At 31.6% G+C, this 24,261-nt stretch overlaps 1 protein-coding gene across 1 annotated transcript in view; it reads left to right on the forward strand.

Moving 5' to 3' along the window:
* The window catches only part of LOC135712293 (uncharacterized), a 43,886-nt gene extending 23,144 nt beyond the window's left edge, over positions 1–20,742 (forward strand). Inside the window, exons 2-3 of the mRNA XM_065235260.1 lie at positions 9,528–9,626; positions 19,949–20,742. Coding sequence (XP_065091332.1) covers positions 9,528–9,626; positions 19,949–20,341 — 492 coding nt within the window. The 3' untranslated portion in view covers positions 20,342–20,742. The remainder of the gene's footprint in view (positions 1–9,527; positions 9,627–19,948) is intronic.
* Positions 20,743–24,261: the final 3,519 nt, after the last annotated feature.

Raw genomic sequence — 24,261 nt, forward strand, 5'->3', positions numbered from 1 at the left:
AAAAAATCCACAAGAATTTAATGAAAATTCTTCAAGCATTTGTGAGGTTTCTCTCCGAGAAATTCTGAGGAAATTATTAATGTAAGTTATACAAGAATTTCTAAGGAAGTTTAACAAGTATTTCAAAACAAATTCTACAACCATTTCTAAGGAAATTTTTCAAGAATTTCTAAGAGTATTCAACAATAATTTACAAAGAAATTCTACAAGAATTTCTAAGGAAATTCTACAAGGTTTTCTAAAGAAATTCTACCGAAATTTCTAAGGAAATTGTACATGAATTTCTAGGGAAATTCTACAAGAATTTCTTAGGAAATTCTACAAGAATTTCTTAGGAAATTCTACAAAATATTCTTAGGAAATTCTACAAAATATTCTTAGGAAATTCTACAAGAATTTGTAACGAAATTCTACAAGAATTTTAAAGGAAATTCTACAAGAATTTCAAAGGAAATTCTACAAGAATTTCCAAGGAAATTCTTCAAGAATTTCTAAGTAAATTCTACAAGAATTTCTAAGTAAATTCTACATGAATCTCAAAGGAAATACTACAAGAATTTCTAAAGAATTTACCCAAGAATTTCTAAGGAGATTCAACAAGAATTTCTAAGTTAATTCTACAAGAATCTCTAAGGAAATTCTTCAAGAATTGTTAAGGAAATTCTACAAGAATTTCTTAGTAAATTCTACATTAATCGCAGGAAATTCTACAATAATTTCTAAAGAAATTTTACTAGAATTTCTAAGGAAATTCCACAAGAATTTCTAAAGAAATCCTACAAGAATTTGTAAGAAAATTTCTCTACAATTTCTTATGAAATTCTACCAAAAATTCGAAGGAACTTCCAAAAGAAAATCTAAGAAAATTCTACAAAAAATCTAATAGTATTCTACTGGTATTTCTAAAGAAATTCTACAAGAATTTCTTTGCAAATTCTACAAGAATTTTTACGGAAATTCTACAAGAATTTAAGAGGAAATTTATAAGATTTTCAAATGAAACACCCCAAATTTTTCAGATTAAATTCTACAATAATGACTAACAAAATTCAACAAAAATTTCTAATGAATAGCTGCAATAAATCAAAGAAAATTCTTCAAGAGTTTTCGAGGTAATTCTGCAAGAATTACTAAAAAAAAAGCTTCAAGGATTTAAAAAAAAATCTACAAGAATTTAATGAAAATTCTTCAAGTATTTGTGAGGTTTCTCTACAAGAAATTCTGAGGAAATTATTAATGTAAGTTATACAAGAATTTCTAAGGAAGTTTAACAAGGATTTCAAAACAAATTCAACTATTTCTTAGGAAATTTTTCAAGAATTTCTAAGAGTATTCAACAATAATTTACAAAGAAATTCTACATGAACTTCTGATGAAATTCTACAAAGATTTCTAAAGAAATTCTACCAAAATTTCTAAGGAAATTGTACATGAATTTCTAGGGAAATTCTACAAGAATTTCTTAGGAAATTCTACAAGAATTTCTTAGGAAATTCTACAAAATATTCTTAGGAAATTCTACAAGAATTTGTAACGAAATTCTACAAGAATTTTTAAGGAAATTCTACAAGAATTTCAAAGGAAATTCTACAAGAATTTCCAAGGAAATTCTACAAGAATTTCTAAGTAAATTCTACATTAATCTCGAAGGAAATACTACAAGAATTTCTAAAGAATTTACCCAAGAATTTCTAAGGAGATTCAACAAGAATTTCTAAGTTAATTCTACAAGAATCTCTAAGGAAATTCTGCAAGAATTTCTAAAAAAATTCCCCAAGGATTTCTAAGGAAATTCTACAAGCATTTCTAAGTAAATTCTACAAGAATGACTAAGGAAATTCTACAAGAATCTCTAAGGAAATTCTACAAGAATTTCTAAGGAAATTCTACAAGAATCTCTAAGGAACTTCTACAAGAATGTCTTCAAGGATTTCGAAGGAAATTCTACCAGAATTTCTAAGTAAATTCTACAAGAATCTCTAAGGAAATTCTACAAGAATTTTTTAAGGACATTCTTCAAGAATTTCAAACATAATTCTACAAGAATTTCATGGGAAATTCTACAAGAATTTCATGGGAAATTCTACAAGAATTTCTAAAGAAGTTCTACATGAATCGCAGGAAATTCTACAACATTTTTTGATGAAATTTACAAGAATTTCAAATAAAATTCTCCAAATTTTTCTGATTGAATTCTACAAAAATGATTTATTAAATTCTACAAAAAATTCTAAAAAATAGCTCCAATTATGTCAAAGAAAATTATTCTAGAATTTCTGAGGTAACTTTGCATGAATTACGAAAGAAAAGTTACAAGAATTTCAAAGAAAATTTTACAAGAATTTCAAAGAAAATTCTACAAGCATTTCAAAGAAAATTCTTCAAGTATTTCTTGGTTCTCTACAAAAATTTCTAAGAAATTTATTTATATTATTTATAAAAGAATTTCTAATGAAGTTAAACAAGGATTTCAAAACAAATTCTACAACAATTTCTTATGAAACTTTTTAGGAATTTCGAAGAATATTCTAAGGAAATCTTACCATAATTTCTAAGGAAATACTACAAGAATTTCTAAGTAAATTTGACGAGAATTTCCAAGGAAGTTCTACAATAACTTTTAAAGAAATTGTAGAATAAATTCTAAAGAAATTCTACAAGAATTTGTAAGAAAGTTCTACAAAAATATCTACAGAAATTCTACAAGAATTTCTAAAGAAATTCTACAAGAATATCTAAAGAAATTCTACAAGAATTTCTATAAAAAATAAATAAACAAGAATGTGTACATAAATTCTACAAGAATGTCTAAAGAAATTCTACAAGAATTTCTAAAGAAATTCTACAAGAATTTCTAAAGAAATTCTACAAGAATTTCTAAAAAAAAATCTACAAGAATTTCTAAAGAAATTCTACAAGAATTTCTAAAGAAATTCTACAAGAATTTCTAAAGAAATTCTACAAGAATGTCTAAAAGAAACTACAAGAATTTTTTAAGAAATTCTACAAGAATTTCTGAAGAAATTCTACAAGAACTTCTAAAGAAATTCTACAAGAATTTCTCAAGAAATTCAACAAAAATATTCAACAAATTCAACAAAAAGAAATTCAACAAGAATTTCTAAAGAAATTCTACAAGAATTTCTAAAGAAATTCTACAAGATTTTCTAAAGAAATTCTACAAGAATTTCTAAAGAAATTCTACAAGAATTTCTAAAGAAATTATACAAGAATTTCTAAAGAAATTCAACAAGAATTTATAATCAAATTCTACAAAAATTTATAAAGAAATTCAACAAGAATTTCTAAAGAAATTCTACAAGAATTTCTAAAGAAATTCTACAATAATTTATAAAAAAATTCTACAATAATTTATTAAGTAATTCTACAAGAACTTATAAAAAAATTTAAATTCAGGAAATTTTACAAGATTTCAAAACAAACTCTACAACAATTTCTTATGAAATTTATTAGGAATTTCTAAGAATATTCAACAATAATTTCTAAGGAAATCTTACCATCATTTCTAAGTAAATTCCACAAGAATTTCCCAGGAAATTCTACAATAATTTCTTAAGAAATTGTACAAGAATTTCTAAAGAAATTCTGCAAGAATTTCTATAGAAATTCTGCAAGAATTTCTAAAGAAATTCTTCAAGAATTTCTAAAGAAATTTTACAAGAATTTCTAAAGAAATTCTACAAGCATTTCTAAAGAAATTCTACTAGGATTTCTAAGGAAATTCTACAAGAATTTTTTAGGAAATTCTACAAGAATTTCTAAGGAAATTCTACAAGAATTTCTAAGGAAATTCTACAAGAATTTCTAAGGAAATTCTACAAGAATTTCTAAGGATCTTATACAAGAACTTCAAAGAAAATTCAACGAGAATTTCTTAGGATATTATATACGAATTTCTAAGGAAATTTTACAAGAATTTCAAAGGAAATTCTTCAATTATTTCTTAGGAAATTCTGCACGGCTTCTTACGGAAAACCTACAAAATTAAAAATAATCTAAAGGAATTCCTTCGACAATTTTACATTAAAGTTATGTGGAAGTTCTCCAAATTTTTCGAATAAAATTTTACATAAATGTGTTTGTTATTTCCTCAAGAATTTCTTGAAAAAAATATTCAAGAATTTAAAAGGGAAATTTCCCAGAATTTCAAAGAAAATTCTTCATGAATGTACTAGAAAATTCTTCAAGAAATTCTGAGGAAATTCTACATGAATTAACTAGGAAATTCTACATGAATTTCAAAGAAAAATCTACGATCATTTGTAAATAAATTTTACAAGAATGTCTAAGAAAATTCTACAAGAATTTCAAAGGAGATTCTACAGAAATTTCAAAGAATATTATACAAGAACTGTTTAGAAAATTCTAGAATATTTTCTACAAGAGCTTCTATCGAAATTTTTCACAACAGTTTCTTTGAAAGTTCTTTAAGAATTTTAAAGGAAATTCTACAAAAAAATCAAAAAAAAATCAATAATATCGTTTCAGTAAATTCTATAAGAATTTATATGGAAAATTCAACAAGAACTTTAAAAAAATCTGCAAGAAATTAAGAGAAATTTCTTCAAAAATTTCAAAGAAAATTCTTCAATAAATTCAAAGGAAATTCTTCGGAAATTTCACAGAAATTTTTTCAAGAATTTCTTCAAAAATACGGTAGTTTTCTTAGGAAATTCTACGAGTATTAAAAAAATCTACGATAGTATCAACAGACATGCTACAAGAATTTCTAAGGAAATTATTCGAGGATTTTTATGTTAATTTTTCTTAAATTTCTATGGAAATGATACCAGATTTTTTTTGAAAAATTTAGAACCATTTCTAGGGAATTTCTATTAAAAACTCGATTGCAATTTTACTAAAAAATCTTGAGCTTATTCTTTAAAAACATCTAAGGAAATTCCTTAAGAATTTTTAAGGTTATTTTAAAGAAATTCTACAAGGATTTTTAAGAAAATTTTGCATGAGTTTCAAAAAAAGGTACTCTATTTTTTTTCAGATTGAAATCTACAAGAGTGTCTCATTAAATTCTAGAAAAAAAAAATTATAAGCAAATTCTACAAGAATTTCAAAAGAAAGTATATAAAGTTTTCAATTTAATTTTGAAAATAATTTCAATGAAAATTCTTCATAAATTTCAAAGATTTTTTTTAATATCAAAGAAAATTTGAAGTGCCTCTACAAAAATTTCTAAGGAAACTCTATAAGAATTTTGCCGAAAATTTTACGATGATTTCAACAGAAATTCTACAAAAATGTGTAAGAAAATTCTACAAAAATGTGTAAGAAAATTCTACAAGAATTTTTAATGAAATTCTACTTTAGAAATTTTTCATTCCAAGTTCCTTCGGAAACTTTCTATGAAAATTCTATTAAACTTTCCAACTAGTTTTGATGAAAAGTTCCAAAGAAATTTTATAACATAGTCAAAACAAAAGTCTTAACGAATTGCTCATGGAATTCTACAAGGATTTTCATGGAAATGCTACCATAATTTTTAAAGAAATTCTGCTTAAATTTCTAAGGAAATTCTTCAAGAATTTCTATAATTTTTATAATAATTTCATAAGAAATTCTTCAAGACTTTATAAGGAAATTTTTCAAAAATTACTAAGGAAATTCTTCAAGAATGTTTAAGGAAATTCTAGAAGAATTTCTCAGGAATTTCTACTTTAGAAACTTTTCATTCCAAGTTCTTTCGAAAACTTTCTAAGGAAATTCGATTAAAATTTCGAACTACATTTGATGAAAAGTTCTAAACAAATTCTTATTTAAAACAAAAGTCTTCACTTATTGCGCATGGAATTCTACAAGGATTTTCAAGGAAATGCTATAAGAATTTCTAAGGAAATTCTACTAAAATTTCTAAGGAAATTCCTCAAGAATTTCTATAAGAATTCTACAAGAATTCCTAAAGAAATTCTACAGGAATTTTTCAGGAAATTCTCCAAGAATTTCTTAGAAAATTCTACACGAAATGCTAAGGCAATTACACAAGAATTTGAAAGGAAATATTACAAGAATTTTTAAGGAAGTTTTAAAAAATTCTAAAGGATTTCTTCCAGAATTTCTAACAAAATTCTAGAGAAATTGGTTAGGAAATTATGCACGAAATTTAAATGAGGTTCTCCAAGTAATACTGGTAAAATTCTAGAAAAAATTTTAAAAGAATTTGATAGACATTTTTTCAAGAATTACAAAGAAAGTTCATAAAGTATTTCAAAGAAATTTCTTCAAAAAGTTCTACAGAAATTCTTCAAGAATTTCCTGAGGTTACTATACAAAAAAATCTTAGAAAATTGTAAAAAAATTCGAAGAAAATTCAACATAACTGCTACGGAAATTCTTCAGAAATTTATATAAGAATTTCTTAGGAAAATGTACAAATAAATGTAAAGACATTCTATAAGAATTTAAACGAAATTCTTCAAAAAATTTTCAGAACATTCTATAAGGATTTCTATGTAACTTCAACAAGAATGTCAAAGCAAATTCTACAAGAATGTCTATGAAAATTCTACAAGAATTCCTATGGAAGTGCTATGGAAATTTCTAAGAAAATTCTAAAAGAATCTCCTAAGAAATTCTAGTAGAATTTCAACTAGAGTTTCAATGGAAATTCTACAAAATTTTTTTAGGTAATTCTACAAGAATTTACAAGAAAATTGTAGCAAATTGTCTAAGGAAATTCAACAAGAATTTCAATTAAATTTCTACAAGCGTTTCTAAAAAATTCTACAAGAACAAATGAAGTTCTTAAAAAATATCTTAGTAAATTCTGCAGGAATTTCAAAGGAAATGCCCCAGGTTTTCCAAGGAAATTCTAACAGAATTTTTAAGGAAATTCAACATGAAATTCTTTGAAAATTCTGCAAGACATTAAAGAGAATTCTACAAGAATTTCTAAGGAAATTATACAAGATTTCAACAAGAATTTCAAAGGAAATTTACAAGAATTTTTAATAAAATTGTAAGAAAATTCTACAAAAAATTCATCAGTATAACTATTTTGCCGCTTATTTTTAATTCTTGTTGCGTCTCTAGTTGTCCAGGCAAGAAACTGTGGACAGCGTTTTGATCTGGAAGGATTTTTCATTCATTGGTGAAACTTTCATATATGAAAGCTATCGAAAATGGAACTCGAGAGCCGTTGAAAAATGTTGCACACTAACGTTGAAAACAAACGATGAAACTTACGTAAAAATGAACTTTGGATATAGCGGACAAACGTGAGTTAAAATTTGTCCTTGCAGATAAATTTGCTCGCAAGTTGATGATTTGGCAATGCATCTGCAGTTGTGGAAAGATAACAACAGTATTCATCACTGGAGCTACCATGAAGGAATGTGTCCAGAAGAGATTTTTGCCATTCATTTAGTCAGCCAGCTGTCGATACAGCAGGGATGTCATTGAATGGTACAAGCAGAATAAAGTCGATTTTATTGAAAACAGTATCAATCCACCAAATTGACCAGATTTTCGACCCATCGAAAATGTTGGTCTATTTTAAACAATCTAAACACCATCTGATTTGGAGAAGTGGTGGGAAAAGATGGCAGATAAGGTAGTACAGTACTACTGTGTAAGACATGATGAAAAACCTACAAAATGATATTTTTAGCGTTTTTGTATGTTATTCCTCTTTGAGGAATGATTCATTTTGTGCGATCAAATGATAAATGGAACAGACTTTAGAATTTTTTACGAAGGAAGGAAATTTAACAAGAATTCTAATTCATAAGCTGGACGACTTTTTTAAAATTCTTGTACAATTTCGCTTCAAACTATTCCAGGATTTAGTTGACGGTTCAGGTTTTGGCTAGGCTTAGTTTTATCAGCCATTTTTTAACTATGCAGAATTTTAAAAAGTCTGCTGAACTTGTGAAACGAAATTGATATTCTTGAGGGCTTGGACTTGAAGGTTAAACTAAATTCCAATTGATGCTTTCTTAGAACGGGAAATAGAAACAAACCAAACTTTTCTAAACCAAATTCAATTTTATTGCTATGGATTGAAAGTTACAATAGGCAAAAACAATCAACACCGAAACATTCAGCCTGATCTCAAAACCTGTTCAAATTAACCAAACCATCGCCTCGAAACCAGGCCAGTCAGGTGATTCAAGCCCCATGGCTTCTGCTGAAACCTACGTCGAATGCAAACAATCTCTCCGGTGAATGCTCAGCCAGGCTGTATCATCCGCGCGCTCTGCTCAACCGACGAACGGAGAAGGCACGACGTGCGGTTGCATAATTTAAAACCACTCATAAACGGTCTTGGTGGCGTGGAATATTGCACATTGGGCGACAACCGTCCGAACGGAGAATCAAACAAAAAAAAATTGCAAACATTTTTGCATAAGCTTTTTAATTTTTTGGATAATTGAAAAACGCTCGAATCGCAATCAATTACTGTTCCTCCTAAACAATCATCCAATCGAATCGAATCCAATCAGTCAATTTTCATCACCTGGACGAAAGTGGTGAGAAGAAGAAATTTACCCACTTTTTCTCGGATTCGTGGCCATTTGGCCATCTGATTTTCTTCTGTTTGCCCACCTATTAGCCAGTTTTAGCTAGCGGCTTGTGTGCGAGAGCGACTTACTTACTTTGCGCTTGGATGCGATGCGACGGGGCCAGAAGAGGAGCGAGAGAAGAGTTTTCTCTATTGCAGCAGAAATTATGACATCGAGCCAAACAGCTGTTGCAGCTGCCGACTTACCTACTGACTGTGACTGTGGACCGAGGAGCGATTTCAAAGCGCGATCCTGCTTGGGTAATATACTACCCGGCAGCGGTGGTGTATATCGGACTTAACAAGCGGAAAATTTTCCGATGATCATCGGACGACCTTGGATCGATTTGAGAGACCGGTGCCGGTCAAAAGTCGGATGATTGTTTGATTGTGGGGAAATTTGGAATGGCGAAGATGGAGCTTTTGATTTTTGGGGCACAAATTGATTGGATTCGATGCGGTTTGACTGATGGTATTTTTTGTTTTGATGAGGGAAAACTATTAATAAGACTTGGTCCAGGTTTTATATTATGAGGCGAGAAGGTTTCCTTGACAGCAAGATGTACATAGCATTTTAATTGTTTATTAAATTGATTGATCTGGTTAGAGCCAGATTGGTGCTAATATTCATAAGAAAATGTTAATTTCAAATATCAAATCAAATATCACAACAAGTGTAGTACCATTGTCTGAACTGTTTCAAGAATTGTTATTTGACATTCTTGCAGAGGAAAACCTAGCACGATCTTGTTGATGAGTGAAATTCTTGTAGAATTCACAGGATTGAAAATCAATTTCACAATTTGAAGTCAATATTAATATTTGAAGAAAGGATGATCGAAACTTTTTCTCATCATCAATGTCATTATTCACCAGTTCTGATTACAACTCCGTCAGTCATTTATAAAAAAAAAAAACATTCACACCTCCTTGTTAACCCTTACACACCCACCACCCATGCAATCTCTTCTCCTTCCACTTTCTTCCACAGGACGCCTCGCTCAGCAACGACCTTGACCGTGACAAGCGGAAAATTCCATCGGACCCCAAGTTCGAGGCCAAGAACGCCATCCTCGGATTCGTGTTTGGAGTGAGTATTGTGACCACTTTTCCTTTCCTATAACCATACCTATAACGTAAACACTGCAAAGCTAAAGTCAAATTGACGCACTGAGCACTGCTAGCATTATTGGTGGAGAACTGACTGTCCTGAAAAACTACCCCCCTACCATTTGGAGACCAGTCCAAAAATTGAACTTTACGAAGGGCACAATTCCTCGGTGCCTAAACACTAAGCGCCTGACTTTCACCATGCCAAACTGACCGACCAGCTGCTTTGAACTTCAATCATCCTACCTTCGAACCACCTCTTCGACGACAACGACGTCACGTGCACGAAACAAGTGCTGCTGTCATGACTGATTATACTGCGTGTGTTGTCGTGAGCTACTAACTAATATGCTAATTTCGGTGATCGCTTTTTCGTTTGCCTCTGGTTCTGCTGCTGATGGTTACGGTATGTGTGTGTGTGTGTGCCGATAATGACAGGTTTCGGTCCTGATCCCTCTTGAGATCACAACGTAAGTGACTGTGACCTCTAGGCGTAACGAGATCAAACCGAGGAGATCGTGTGCGGTGTTTAAGTCGGTTGAAACCCTATCATTTGCCCGTCATTTGGGCAGTTTTGTTTGGAAGCACATTACGAAGCGTTTTCGGCGAGTATTGGGTCAACATAGGGAGTGAATGGCATAAAGACATAATGGATGTTTGGGAAATTGATTGTTCCGTTCACACAGGTTCGATGACCTTCTAAAGATTTGCGATTGCGATACTTGTAGTTCAATTAAATTCTGAAATGATTTTTGCGAGAATTTTTCAATTTTAAAATGCATTTCTTTTGAAATTGTAATTATTTTTTAAATTAATTTCAACCGAAAGCTAAAACAAAATTTTGAATTATGTTTTACCATAATTTCGCATGACAGTCCTCAGAAATTTCGAATGAAATTATCGGAGAATTTCAAATGCAATTATGCAAGAATTTTGAATGAAATTCTACAAGAATTTAAAATGAAAGACTATGTTCGAATCAAATTATACGAGAATTTGGACTGAAATTCTATTTAAATTTCGAATGAAATTCGAAATTCTGAATTTGGAATAACATTCGACAAGAATGAAATTCTACTGAAATTAAATTTAACATGAATTTGAAAGAAATTCTACAAGAATTTGGAATCAAATTCTGCAAGAATTTCAAATTAAATTATTATAAAAATTTTAATGAAATACTACACGAATTTTAAAGTAAATTCTTCTGGAATTTTGACTGAAATACTTCTAGAAGGTTTTAATGAAATTCTACAAGAATTTTAGTTGAAGTCCTATATTGGGATTGAAATATTTCATGAATTTCGAATGCAACTCCACAACAGGAATATCGAATGAAATCCCACAAGATAAAAAAAAAAACAAAATTCGAATGAAATTCCGCAAGAATTTTGAATAAAACTAAACACTGATTAAGAATGCAGGTGGACACATACATTGAAAGAAATTAAACAAAAATTTCAAATCCTACTAGAATTACCAAACAAATTCCACAAAAATATCGAATGAAATTCTACAAGAATTCGAATGAAATTGTACACGCAATTCAACCGAAGAAAAAATTGTAATTAAGCTGTAAAATAATTTGTATTTAAATCTGAAATGATCTCATAACGAAATCCTGCAAAAATTTCTAATGAAATTCGACAAAAAATTTCATTTCAATTCAAAAAGAATTTCTGATGAAGTTCTACAAAAAAAAAAGAATGAAATCTTTTCATTCAAAGAATAATTGTTAACCAAATTCTACAAGAATTTCAAATCCAATTCTACAAGAATTTCAAATGAAATTCTACAAAAAATTCAAATCCAATTCTACAAGAATTTTAAAGGAAATAATGCAGAACTTGCTTGTCAAATTATACAATCATTTTGAATGAAGATTATCAAGTATTAAGCATGAAATTATGCCGGAATTTTGAGTTGAATTCTATAATAAATTCAAACGAAATTTTACAAGAAATTCAAACTAATTTCGTATGAAATTCCATAGGGATATTGAAATGAATTTTTGAAGAATTTGGTATGAAATTCCACAAGAATATCGAAAAAAAAATTAAAAAATTTCGAACGAATATCCAACAAAATTCCATTAAAACAATAAATTAAACTGTACACGGATTTCAAATCAAATTCTTCTCAAAAATATCCAAGAAATTCAAATGAAATTTCAAACGAGTTCCAAATAAGATTCAACAAGAATTTTGAATGTAACTGTACAAGTTATTCTAATGAAGTTTTATCTGAATTCCTACTGAACTTTTTCCAGAATTTATAATCTAATCTAAAATATAATTTCTAATAAAAATTCTTTCAGAGCTAATTATATTCTACCTGAATATCTGAAGATATTGTAATTTAATTTCTAATAAAATTATACAGAACTTTCTCAGAAAACTGTTCTAGAATTTTAAAAGAAATGTTTAAGAAATTCTACAATAATTTCTAAAGAAATTGTACATGAATTTCTCGAAAATTCTGTAAGAATTTTTACAGACATTCTAGAAGAATGTCAATAGAAATTCTACAATGATTTCTAAACAAATGCTACAATCATTTCTTAGTAAATTGTACAAGAATAACTAAGGACACAAGGATTTCTTATTGAATTCTTCTAAAATTTCAAATGAATTTCCAAGCTTTCATATGGAGATTTATATAAATTTCAGACGAAATTCTTCATCATTTACGAGACGAACCGATAATGAAGAAAACTAAACTAACTAAACTCTTAATCAATTTCGAATGAAATTCTACAAGAATTTCATATAGTATTCCACAGCACGTTAATGTTAAAATGTTTCGATTTAAATTTTGCAAGAATTTCAAAGAAATTCAGTATGCATTTCTAATGAAATTCTACAAGAATTTCAAATGGAATTCTATTAAAATTTCGACTGTAATTCTTCTCGAATTTCAAATTAAATTCATTTTGAATTAATAATGAAATTCTCCTTGATTTTCTGATTCAATACTCCTAGAATTTTAGATGAAATTCTTCTGGAATCTCTTCCGAAATTCCTCTAGAAGTTCGAATTAAATTGTGCACGAATATCGAAGCATATTCTCCAAGAGTTTAATATGAAGTTTTACTAGAATTGAAATTGATTTTCTTCATAAATTTCAAATGAAATTCTACAAGAATTTCATAAAGTTTTCCAAAGGGTGCTGTTGGAAATGTTTTAATTGAAATTTTACAAGAATTTCAAATGTTATTCTTCAAGAATTTTGAAGAAAATTTTGCAATAATTTCGAATGATATTCTGCAAGAATTTCAAATAAAATTCTACAAAAAATGTAGAATGCAATTCTAAAAGAATTTATAATGAAATTCTACATGAATTTCAAATGAAATTAGCGTTAGCGTTGTTATGATATACTTCGTAGATTGGATACTAGCGACACTCACGTCTCATCTGAAATTCTCAGTTAGACTACTTTCAGGAATAATGCTGGGGAGTAAACATTGGTTCCAATCTAAACAAGAGTAACAGAAGCATGACTGTCGCTATTCCCGGCCACGCCCATCTTTACCATAACTAGGGATAGGGAAGGAAATGTTGATGTAGTACTTACTTAACGAGAGGCCACCGACTTAGCGACACCCTCATAAGTGCTACGGAGTTGGAGGGTTGGGTAGGGTATTCGGTTAGGATTCACCTCAAGTTGGCGATGCAACCAAAAGTATGTATTGTTTATTTGTTGTTTATTTAATCTCTCGATAGCCGGCTATCGAAAGAACATATTAATTTTGTTTAGTGATCATAAATTTTAAGAGTCATGACGGAGAGCTTGGGATTAAACCCATAATTTTCTGCTCAGTAAACAAACACGATCCCACAAGAATTTCAAATGATATTCTGCTCGAATTTCTTACAAAATTTTTCTGGCATTTCAAATTAAATTTTTCTTCCGTTTCGAATGTATTTGTTCTGGAAACTTTTAAAGAAATGTTAAAGAAATTCAACAAGATTTATAAGCATGAATTTCAAGATTTTTTTTTAAGAATTTCTATAGATTCTCTACCAGAATATTTTTTAAATTTCTACAAAAATATCTGTGGAAATTCTACAAGAATTTATAAACAAATTCAACAATCATTTCTCAGTCAATTGTTCAAGAATTTCTAAGGAAATTTTTCAAGAAATTCTACAAGAATTTCTAAGAAAATATTTCGAAAATTTCAAAAGCAATTCCTCAAGAATTTCAACGGAGATTTGATATTATGACATTCTACAAGAATTTGGTGACATTCTACAAGAATTTGGTGACATTCTACAAATTGTTTTGATTGTTTTTTTTTATTTATTTCGAATTGAATACTGCAAGATTATTCAATAATATTTTTCATGGTTTCATATGAAGAATTATGTGAATTTCAAATGAAATTCTTCATCAATTTCGAATGAAATTCTACAAGAATTTCATAAAGTATTCCACAGCATGTTGTTGCTAAAATGTAAGAATTTCAAAGAAATTATGTATGTATTTCTAATGAAATTCTGCATGAGTTTGGAATGAAATTCTACAAGAATTTCGAATGAAATTCTACAAGAATTTCGAATGAAATTCTTCAAGAAATTCGAATGAAATTCTTCACGAAATTCGAATTAAATTCTACAAGAATTTCGAATGAAATTCTACTTGAGTTTAAATTTAAAATCTTCTTGAATTTAGAATGAAATTCTCCTAGAATGTCTTATGAAATTATTGTGGAATTTCGAATGAAATTCCTCTGAAAATTCAAATGAAATTCTTTTGGAATTTCGAATGAAATTCTCCTGGAATTACTCATGAAATTCTTCTATAATTGCGTAGTAAATTTTGCAAGAATATCGAATAATATTCTTTTAGAGTTAAATATGAAGTTTTACTAGAATAGCAATTGATTTTCTTCATGAATTTCAAATGAAATTCTATGAGAATTTCATATAGTATTCCAAATGGTGTTGTTTCCATTTAAATTATGCAAAAATTTCAAATGCTATTCTTCAAGAATTTAGAAGAAAATTCTGCAAGAACTTCGAATTAAAATCTGCAAGAATTTTGAATAAAATTATATAAAAATGTAGAATACCATACTAAAAGATTTTAAATAAAATTCTGCACGTATTTTAAACGAAATTCTACAAGAATTTCAAATGATATTCTGCTCGAATTTCTTATTAAATTCTTCTTGAATTCCAAAACAAATTCTTCTTGCGTTTCAGATGTATTTATTCTGGAATTTTGAATGAAATTCTTTAGAATTGCAAATAAAATTCTGTAGAATTCCGAATGAAATTATGCACGAGTAATATTTTAATAAATTTCAATAATATTCTTCAAAAATTTCAAATGTAATTTAACAAGAATTGCAGTTGAAATTCTTCACGAAATTTTGAATGAAATTCTACAAAAATTAAAGTAGTGTTTCACAGGAACATCCAATGAAATCCTGAAAGAATTTGATTAAAAATTTCAAAAGAATATCGACAAATATTCGAATGAAATCCCTCAATATTTTTGAAAGGAATTCCACAAGAATATTGAATGGCAAAGTTTGAGAAATGTTGATTGAAATTCGACTAAACATTACACTAGAACTTCGAATGAAAGTTTACAAGAATTTGGAGTGAAATTTTGCAAGGTTTACGATTAGAATTATACAACAAATTATCATGAAATTCTGCAAGAGTTTTGCATAACATTTTACATAAATATCGTATGAAATTTAATAAGAACTCGTCAAGAATTAAGAATAAAATTCTTCTATAATCTTATATAAAAATTAAAAAAAAATGAATAGAAATCCTCGAAGAATATTCACCACAATTCTTTCATAAATTCCAATGAATTTCTGCAAGATTCTCAAATGAAATTGTGCAAGGGTTTCAAATTTAATTCTACAAGAATTCCAACTCATACTCGAAAAGGATGTAGAATGAAATTCTACTGGAATTTCTAATGAAATTATACAAGAATTTCTAATTAAATTAAAAAAAAAATCGAATTCTATCCTAGAATAATTTCAAATGAAATTCTACTAGAATAAACAATAAAATAAGACAATATTATCAAAAGATTTTTTTTAAGATCTGCAATCAAATCCTGTAAGAATTTAAAAAAATATATATACCAGAATATAAAATGAAATTCTACAGGAATCTCGAATGAAGTTCAAAATGATATTTGAGTGAAGTTCTTCATTAGTTTTGCGTGAAATTCTGCTAAAATTTCGAATTAAATTTTTCAAGATTTTCAAATAAAATTCTAAACCAATTTCGAATGAAATTGTGCAAGAATTTCTAAACAAATTCATTAAGAATTTCAAATGAAATAGTTCTAGAATTTCTAAAAAAAATCTTCCAGAATAAAAAATCAAAATGAATTAAAAAAAAAAAACATCATTAAGAATTTCAAATATAATTACAAGAATTTGAAATGAAATCTTCAATAATATCAAAATGAATTCTGCAAGAATTTCACATTTAATTTTCTAAAAAATTAAAACAAAAATCTAAAATAATTTCAAGAATTTCAAAACAATTTCTATCAGAATTTCAAATAATTTTTTGCAAAATTTCAAATTAATTTCTACAAGAATCTATAATGAAAGTCTACCAGAATTCAAGGTTAAATTCTATGCAAATTCAATTCAAAATGATTTCAAAATTTAAAGCTTAAGGAATTTCAGATGAAGTTCAACAAGAATTTCAAATGAAATTCAACAAAAATTTAGATTGATATTAAATAAGAATTTTGAATGAAATGCTACTTAAACTTTAAATCAAGTTCTTGCAGAATTTCGAATGAAATTTTAAAACAATTACAAATGGAATAGTGCAAGAATTTAAAAGCAAATTCTACAAGAATATCAAATGAAATTTTATCAAAATATCAAACGAAATTCTTCAAGAATATGTAGTTTAATTCTACATGAATTTTCAATCAAATTCATCATGAATTTCGAATGAACTCCATTATGAATGTTAAATAAGCTTCAAATAGAATTTCAAAGAAATAACACGAGAATTTCTTATAAAATTCTAAAATAATTTCGAATGAATTTCTACGAGAATTCAAAGTTTAATTATATAAACAATTCTAAATTTAATGCTTAAAGAATTTCAAATGCATGAAATAATACAATAATTTCAAATGCAATTCTACAAGAATTTCAAATGAAATTCTACAAGCAATTAATTGAAGAACTTTGAATGAAATTCTCAAACAAATATAAATGGAAAAGTCCAAGATGTTCAAAGCAAATTCTACAAGAATTTCAAATGAAATTTTACCAGAATATCGAATCAAATTGTTCAAGAATTTTTTATAAAATTTATCATGAATTTCGAACAAACTTCATCATTAATTTCAAATAAAATTCACCAAGAATTTAAAATTAAATTCCTAAGAATTTTGAATTTAATTATACAATAATTTCTAATAAAATTCTAAAACAATTTCAAATGAAATTCTACGCAAAATTTAAATGAAATTCTAAAAAAATCCAAACTTAATTCTCCAAGAATTTTAAATAAAGTCTTCAAGAATTTCAAGTTGATCCTCAATGAATTTTAAATTAATTCTTACAAGAATTTCAAATAAAATCCTTTAATGAATTACAAATGATATTCTCAAAGAATTTGAAATTAAATTCTACACGAATTTTGCATTTAATTCAACAATGATTTTAAATTCAATTCTTCAAGAATTTCAAATTAATTTCGACCAGAATACAAATTTTATCATACAGGTTAACCTCAATATAACGTAACTGTCACTTTTGAATTTCATCGCTGATTTTTTGTAAACAATCATTCAAACAAGCAAAGCAATATCACCATCGGACAGATGAGATAATTCTCCATCAATTGTTAGTATTTATTGGTATGATTCAATTGTTATTAGCGAGGTATTGACGATAGAAGTCCAAAGTGACGGTTACGGTATATCGAGGTATACCTGTAATTTAAAATTTTGTTCCACAATAAATTTAAAATTAATTTCATCATGAATTTCAAATGACATTCTTCAAGAATTTCTAATGAAAACCTACAAGAATTTAAATGAAAATCCTACAAGAATTTAAAATGAAATTCTACAAGAATTTTGAATGCATTTCTGCAATAATTTCAAATGAAATTCTGCAAGAACTTCGAATGAAATTCTGCAAGAATTTCGAATGAAATTCTTCAAGAATTTTGAAAATATTCTTGCAAGAATTTCAAATAAAATCCTGGAAGTATTTCGAATTAAGTTCTACTGGAACTATAATATAAAAATATATTTATTTCATAAAATGATGAAAATAAAATCAAATCTTTCAAGAACTCGGATTGAATTTCACAAGAGTTTTGACTGAAATAGTTCACGAATTTTAAATGGAATTTTTCTAGTTTCGCGAATAAAACGTTCCAGAAATTTACAAATAAATTCTACAAGAATTTTCAATGAAATTCTTCAATAATTTCTTAAGATTTGCTTCAAGAATTTGTACAGTAACCTTTCCATATATGAGGTGGGTGGTATCATTTATCTACTGCTATGTCTCGGCTATCATTCAACCAAGTATGTTGATTTTTTAAATGTGATTAGTGTCAATCATAAACTAGTTATTTACAGATAATCAGCTCAATTGGTTGAAGAACAGCTGAGGAACAGTGGTGGGTGAACGAAACCATCCACCACATATATGGAGGGGCTACTGTCAGTGCTGAGATTTGTCATTGTTATTGCCAGACTTTCGTGCGATATTGACAAAATTGTTTTTCACATAGTCACTGACAGACTTGATCCTCAGAAAAACTTTCGCCAAAATCTTATTAATTTTTTCGTCAATGACAAAGTTTCACCTGGTAACAAAAAGTGTAATATCGTGCATTATGTGGCACATTATAGTTATCCATGTAGTGCAGGACGTAGATGCTTGTTCATTCCATATAATTGTGTTAATTTCGTTACAAATTCAGTTAATAAAAAATCTACACATGTTCGTCACTGACAGCATTTTCACATGAGCATCCATAGAAGAAGGAAGAAACCACACCGCTGATCGGAATCAGTAGCTCTTCGTAAGTTGCTGTGGACCATCTATGTCAAGCGCATCATACTAAAGAGTATAAATAGAGAGAACCCCGCTCAAATTCCTACACAAAACACAAGCTCCTGCTACAGTTAAAAAATAAGATTTATTATACAAGACTACGTAGTCCTACGTCACCATTGCATTCAACCCCATAGGGCTGTCCCTTGTAGTTTTTGATTTCCAAATAACTCGAAAACAGTAGGCTGTGGAATTTTGACGTCTATAAAAACGTTGTTTATTTTGATAAGATGAACAACTTTGTCGTCAAGTCTCCAGAATGTCAGAACAAAATGTTTTATTTTGATGCCATCACATCGGTTGAATATCTAACTAACTGTTTATGTCAACAAATGGTGCTAATTATTAGGAGAAACTTCGCTCAAGACACCAATCACCCAAACAATTTAAAGAACAGAATGCCTGTCTTTATCGGCATTTATTCAATTTGTTTACACAAATGAAAACTTGAGCCCACATGCGATAAATTTTAAAATTTCATGCTATTTTGATTGTATATGTATTAAGAGGATTCCTTCGTATGTGCAATCATTGCACCCACCCTCCAGTATGATTCATGACCCCAACATATGGGCTTGGGCAATCAATTCTAAAGATTGATAAATATTACACACTGCCACGAAGACTACCTTGATCATTTCGTTCGAATCAAATATCAGATCTCTCGAGATAAGTAGATCCTTCTCCAGCCAAAATAATAAATTAGATAAAAAAAATCAACACTGAAACGTGAGAAGCCACTCAGATCAGCAGTGAATTAATTCCAATTCAAACCTCTGTTTACGTTTATCGGATGGCTGAGTCCCTGACTGTTGACTCTCGGCACACATGCGGTAGTCTCGTGTCATTCGTGTGCAAACAATAGGTCACCCGTGTGTGACACACACACTCCATCATAATCATTTGATCATCACGACGGGCTCCGATCACCTCCATGCTAAGAGATCTGTATCTCGCTGCAAAGACACACGATCTTCTCAACTCGAGAAGGGGGTTTGCTTACTTGGTTAAGGTCGTTTGGTTTTTTTTAATTCAAGCTTCTCTGACGCTTAGGTTTGATGAATTTGTACCTACTAACAACAATCCGGTTGCTGATGTATTAATTCCCTAACGGTGGTGAAAACTAACCAAATCTAACCGAATTCTCACCAAGAACACACACTCACAAGCTAGGCAACCCATCCTCAAATACCTCCCTGTGCATGTCCCAACAGAAAATCAACTCCATAATCGATGCCAAAACGCGCTTCGTGGACAAACTGGACCACGCCAACATCGAAAAGAACAAGCAGTACCACATCGAGTCGCCGAAGCCGATCACCAGCTTCCAGACGTTGGTGTCGTCGGTCATCACGCCGAAGGTGCAGTTCTTCACTTCCAAGCTCGGATCGTTCAGCGGAGGACTGCTGGGTGGATCTTCGGGCGGTAGCAACGGACATAGCAACGACGATTCGGACCACGGCAACGGCGGCCAAGCTGCACCAGGATTGGGAGGCGTTTTGTCGTCGCTGTTGAAACTTTCCGGACCCATCCTGTCCGGATCGTCCGGCTCGAACGGGGGATCCAACTCGGTCTCGCTGGGCGATCATGACGATGACGATGAGTAGATCCAAGGCAATGATGGTCAGGATGCGGAGGAAGGGGGACTCGCGTTTGAAGTGCCGTACCAATTGAAGACATTTATTTTTTTGAGGTTATGAAAAGGGATTCGTGAAGGGGATTGGGGTGGTGTGCGGTGCAGTGTTCTGGAATTGAAGCAATTTTCATTCGAATTGAAAGCGGAAAGTTGTTCAGCGATGATAATTTCCCAACATGCTACAGGGTTTTCAAAACTCAATATCCCATAAGGATCCAATTGACTTCCGCATAATTGTTTGTTACAGTTAAACTTTCTTAGATTGAACTTTCCCCATACTCCTCCGACAAGTTCGATTCCAAAGCGGTGCACCCATGAACCGTCCCATCCTCGGCAGGTCAAATCGATTGGCTTGTGTCAAAATGCTTTTAATCCGACGCCGACGTTATAGAGAAAACAAAAATTATTTACATTGAGGGTATATTAAGGGTCTTATTGCACGCTCATGCTCACGTGTATAAATGTTCCATGCGCTAAAGGCTAAACGTCATTCCATTAAAAATCGACGAAATTTCCATTAAAACAAAAAAAAATCATGACGACCACAAAATCAAATTCATCTCGCGATCATCCATGAACCTAAGGTGTGTGTAGGAAATGCAAATCTCCAAGCAGGGAAAATTGTATGTTCTTAGAGTTAGGGAAGAGTCATACGGAGTCGCTATTACAGCTAAAGCTAGGGGTGTTGTTTCGAAAGTTTATCATTATTATTATTAAACGAAAACTAAAATACGGATTGTTATAAAAAAATCAAAAGCAAACAAAAAATCTGTTCAAACACTTGTAAATAAATGGAAGAAAACGAAGAAGGTGAAGAAAGACAGTGAAAGAGAAATAGATAGAGAGAGAGAGAGTAATAAAAGCTACCTTAACAGACAAATTAACCACCAACCTGTGTTTTGAATGTTTCTTTTGATGCATACTAATCCCTGATATTGGCTGAAGACGGTCCGATTCTGATGTAAATATGTTGTTCGCACCGATTGCAGGCGTATCTTGAAAAGGTTGTTGTTCTTGGTTCTTGCTGATGTTGTTGTTGTTGTTGCTGTTTTGGCACCTTGTACTCTAACAAACGAATGAAAACAAAACCTGATGAGTGTAGCGTAGTTGCATGTCTGTTTCTTGTTACCGTTGTTGTTGTTGTTGTTGAAGTTGAAGTTATCAAAGGTGGAGCCGTTTGAAGGTTTATTGCAGCTGGTGCGGTAAGTTGTGCATATCAATGATTACACAATGGTGACGAATTGGTGCAAGCGATGATGGACTGAGCGGGAAATAATCGATTGATAATCCGATCGGCTAGATTGCTGCAAGGCTGTTCAAGGATTGATTGCAGAAGGTGGGTTTCTGAACTTTTGATCAACACCGGATATCACGATCCCTTTCCGGTGATTTTAGCGAAATAGACAACAATGGCCAGTTTCAGTTGATGTCTGAGTCTGGAATCATTGGGTACTGATTAGCCAGTTCAAGGGGACTTCAGACTTGTCAGGGAATTTTTCCCTTATCAGAGAGTTGTATAGATTTGTCTCCTTTAGTTTACTTAAGTCTTTGGTTTTAATTATTTAGGTAGGTTCCGATTTAACACATTGTGGTTTCATTTTTATACCTGTGATCTTGACTTTTTTACCTAGGGGATGAGTATAAGTTCTTTGGTGGGAATGACACTGATGAAGACTGCACATTGTAGTCGAAATACGTATCGGTCATGGATACCAAAATAAATTCAGTGGAATTAAATGGAAGATAACCTTATTTTGCTGTTTTATTCTTAAGCATTCCGCTAACAACCTAATTTCATTACTTTATCAGACATAGGTTAAAAGTCCCTTTACGTCAGTCCGATTTCAAAATCACTCATATTGTGGGGTATTTGGCTGTATTTTCCAAGTTTTCTGTAACTGGAAGTCGCCATCTTGAATACCACATTCAAGATGGCGACTTTCAGTTGCAGAAAACTTGGAAAATACAGTCAAATACCCCACAATATGAGTGATTTTGGAATTGGACTGACGTAAAGGGACTTTTAACCTATGTCTGATGAAGTAATGAAATTGGTCCTACAAGTCATCACTGTTCCAGAAATATCCATATTGTGGGGTATTTGACAGTATTCTCTAAGTTTTTTACCAACCGGAAGCCGCCATCTTGGATTCAAAAATGGCGTCAGACATGGATTCACAGTACCCACAGGTCACCCCCTTTTTTTAAAAATTCCTATATTGTGAAAGCCTTACCTTACCAATCAGGCTAAGGCCTTGTTGTTCTTTGCTGTCCAAAGAAGTCGTCTTCACTCTACTCGATCCATGGCCACACTTCACCAGCCTCGTAGTCCGCGAAGGGTTCGCAGGTCGCCTTCTACTTGGTCGATCCACCTTGCCCGCTGCGCGCCTTTTCTTCTTGTTCCTGTTGGGTCGCTTTCTAGAACCATTTTCACTGGGTCGTCGAGCGGCATTCTTACCGCAATCGTCGCCCAATTTTTGAAATGTGGACGATGGATGGTTCTCCCAGCAGCTGGTGCAATTCGTAGTTCATTCGCCTCCTCCACGTTCCATCATCCAACTCCACCGTAGATGGTACGTAAAACCTTCCGTTCGAAAACACCAAGAGCGCGTTGGTCCTGCACGAGCATAGTCCAGGTCTCGTGGCCGTAGATGGCTACCGGTCTAATCAGCGTCTTGTGGCAGCGAATTTTATTCGACCGGAATGCGTCTTTGAATTTCACTGCTGGTATCATTTTCGGCGGTCACCAGTGAGCTCAAATATACGAACTCATCGACCACCTCGATTTCGTCCCCGTCAATCTGAACTGTGTCGTATGCGGATTTGAAATCGATGAACAAATGATGTGTGGGCACGTTGAATTCGCGGCATTTCTGCAGAACCTGCCGAATCGCGAAAATTTGGTCCGTGGTATCGTGGGCACCCATGAATCCCGCCTGGTATTGCCCTACAAACTCTCTTGCAAATGGTGACAGGCGGTGGCATAGAATTTGGGAGAGTACCTTATAGGCGGCGCTCAGCAGTGTGATCGCGCGGTAGTTGCAGCAATCCAACTTGTCGCCCTTTTTGAAGATTGGGCATACGACACCTTCCATCCACTCCTCCAATAGTATCTCCTCCTTCCTAATCTTGGTAATTACCCAGTGCAGTGCTCTAGCCAGTGCGTTACCACCGTATTTTAATAGCTCACTTGGTAGTTGATCTACACCAGTTGCTCCTCAACTTCTTGAAGATCAGAGGCTGGTAGCCTGCCGTCTTCTGCGCTTGCTTCAAGGTCTGTTGCAGTGCCACCTTCGTTTTCTGCTGCATCACCGTTGAGGTGCTCGTCATAGTATTACTTAAACATCTCAATCCGTCCAAGTCCTTGCACATATCGGCTTGCAGCACGTAGCCTTTGCGCGAACTATTTAGCTTCTCGTAGAACTTCCGTGTGTCGTTTACGCGGTACAGATTTTCCATCGCCTCGCGATCTCGGTCTTCCTGCTGACGCTTCTTCCTTCGGAAAACAGAGCTTTGTCTGTTCCACGCTTGTCTGTATCGCTGCACATTCAATCTCGTGCGGTGTTGCAGCATTCTCGCCCGTGCTGAATTCTTCTCCTCTACTAACAGTTTGCATTCGCCGTCACACCAGTCATTTCTTCGGTCCGGGATCGCAGTACCTAGTGCTGCTGCAGCAGTACTACCTATGGCGGAACGGATGTCCCTCCAGCCATCTTCAAGAGTAGCTGCGCCAAGCTGCTCTTCAGTGGGTAGTGCAACTTTCAGCTGCTGCGCGTAGTCCTGAGCAACTCCGGCGTCCCGTAGTTGCTCAATGTTGTGTCGCGGCGTTCGACTTCGACGGGTGTTATGCACTGTCGAGAGTTTTGAGCGCAAGCATACTGCAACTAGGTA

The sequence above is a fragment of the Ochlerotatus camptorhynchus genome, unplaced genomic scaffold (genome assembly GCF_037179485.1).
Source record: "Ochlerotatus camptorhynchus isolate MF236.1 unplaced genomic scaffold, CSIRO-AGI_Acam_v1.1 ptg000467l, whole genome shotgun sequence".
NCBI classification, from domain to species: Eukaryota; Metazoa; Arthropoda; class Insecta; order Diptera; family Culicidae; genus Ochlerotatus; species Ochlerotatus camptorhynchus.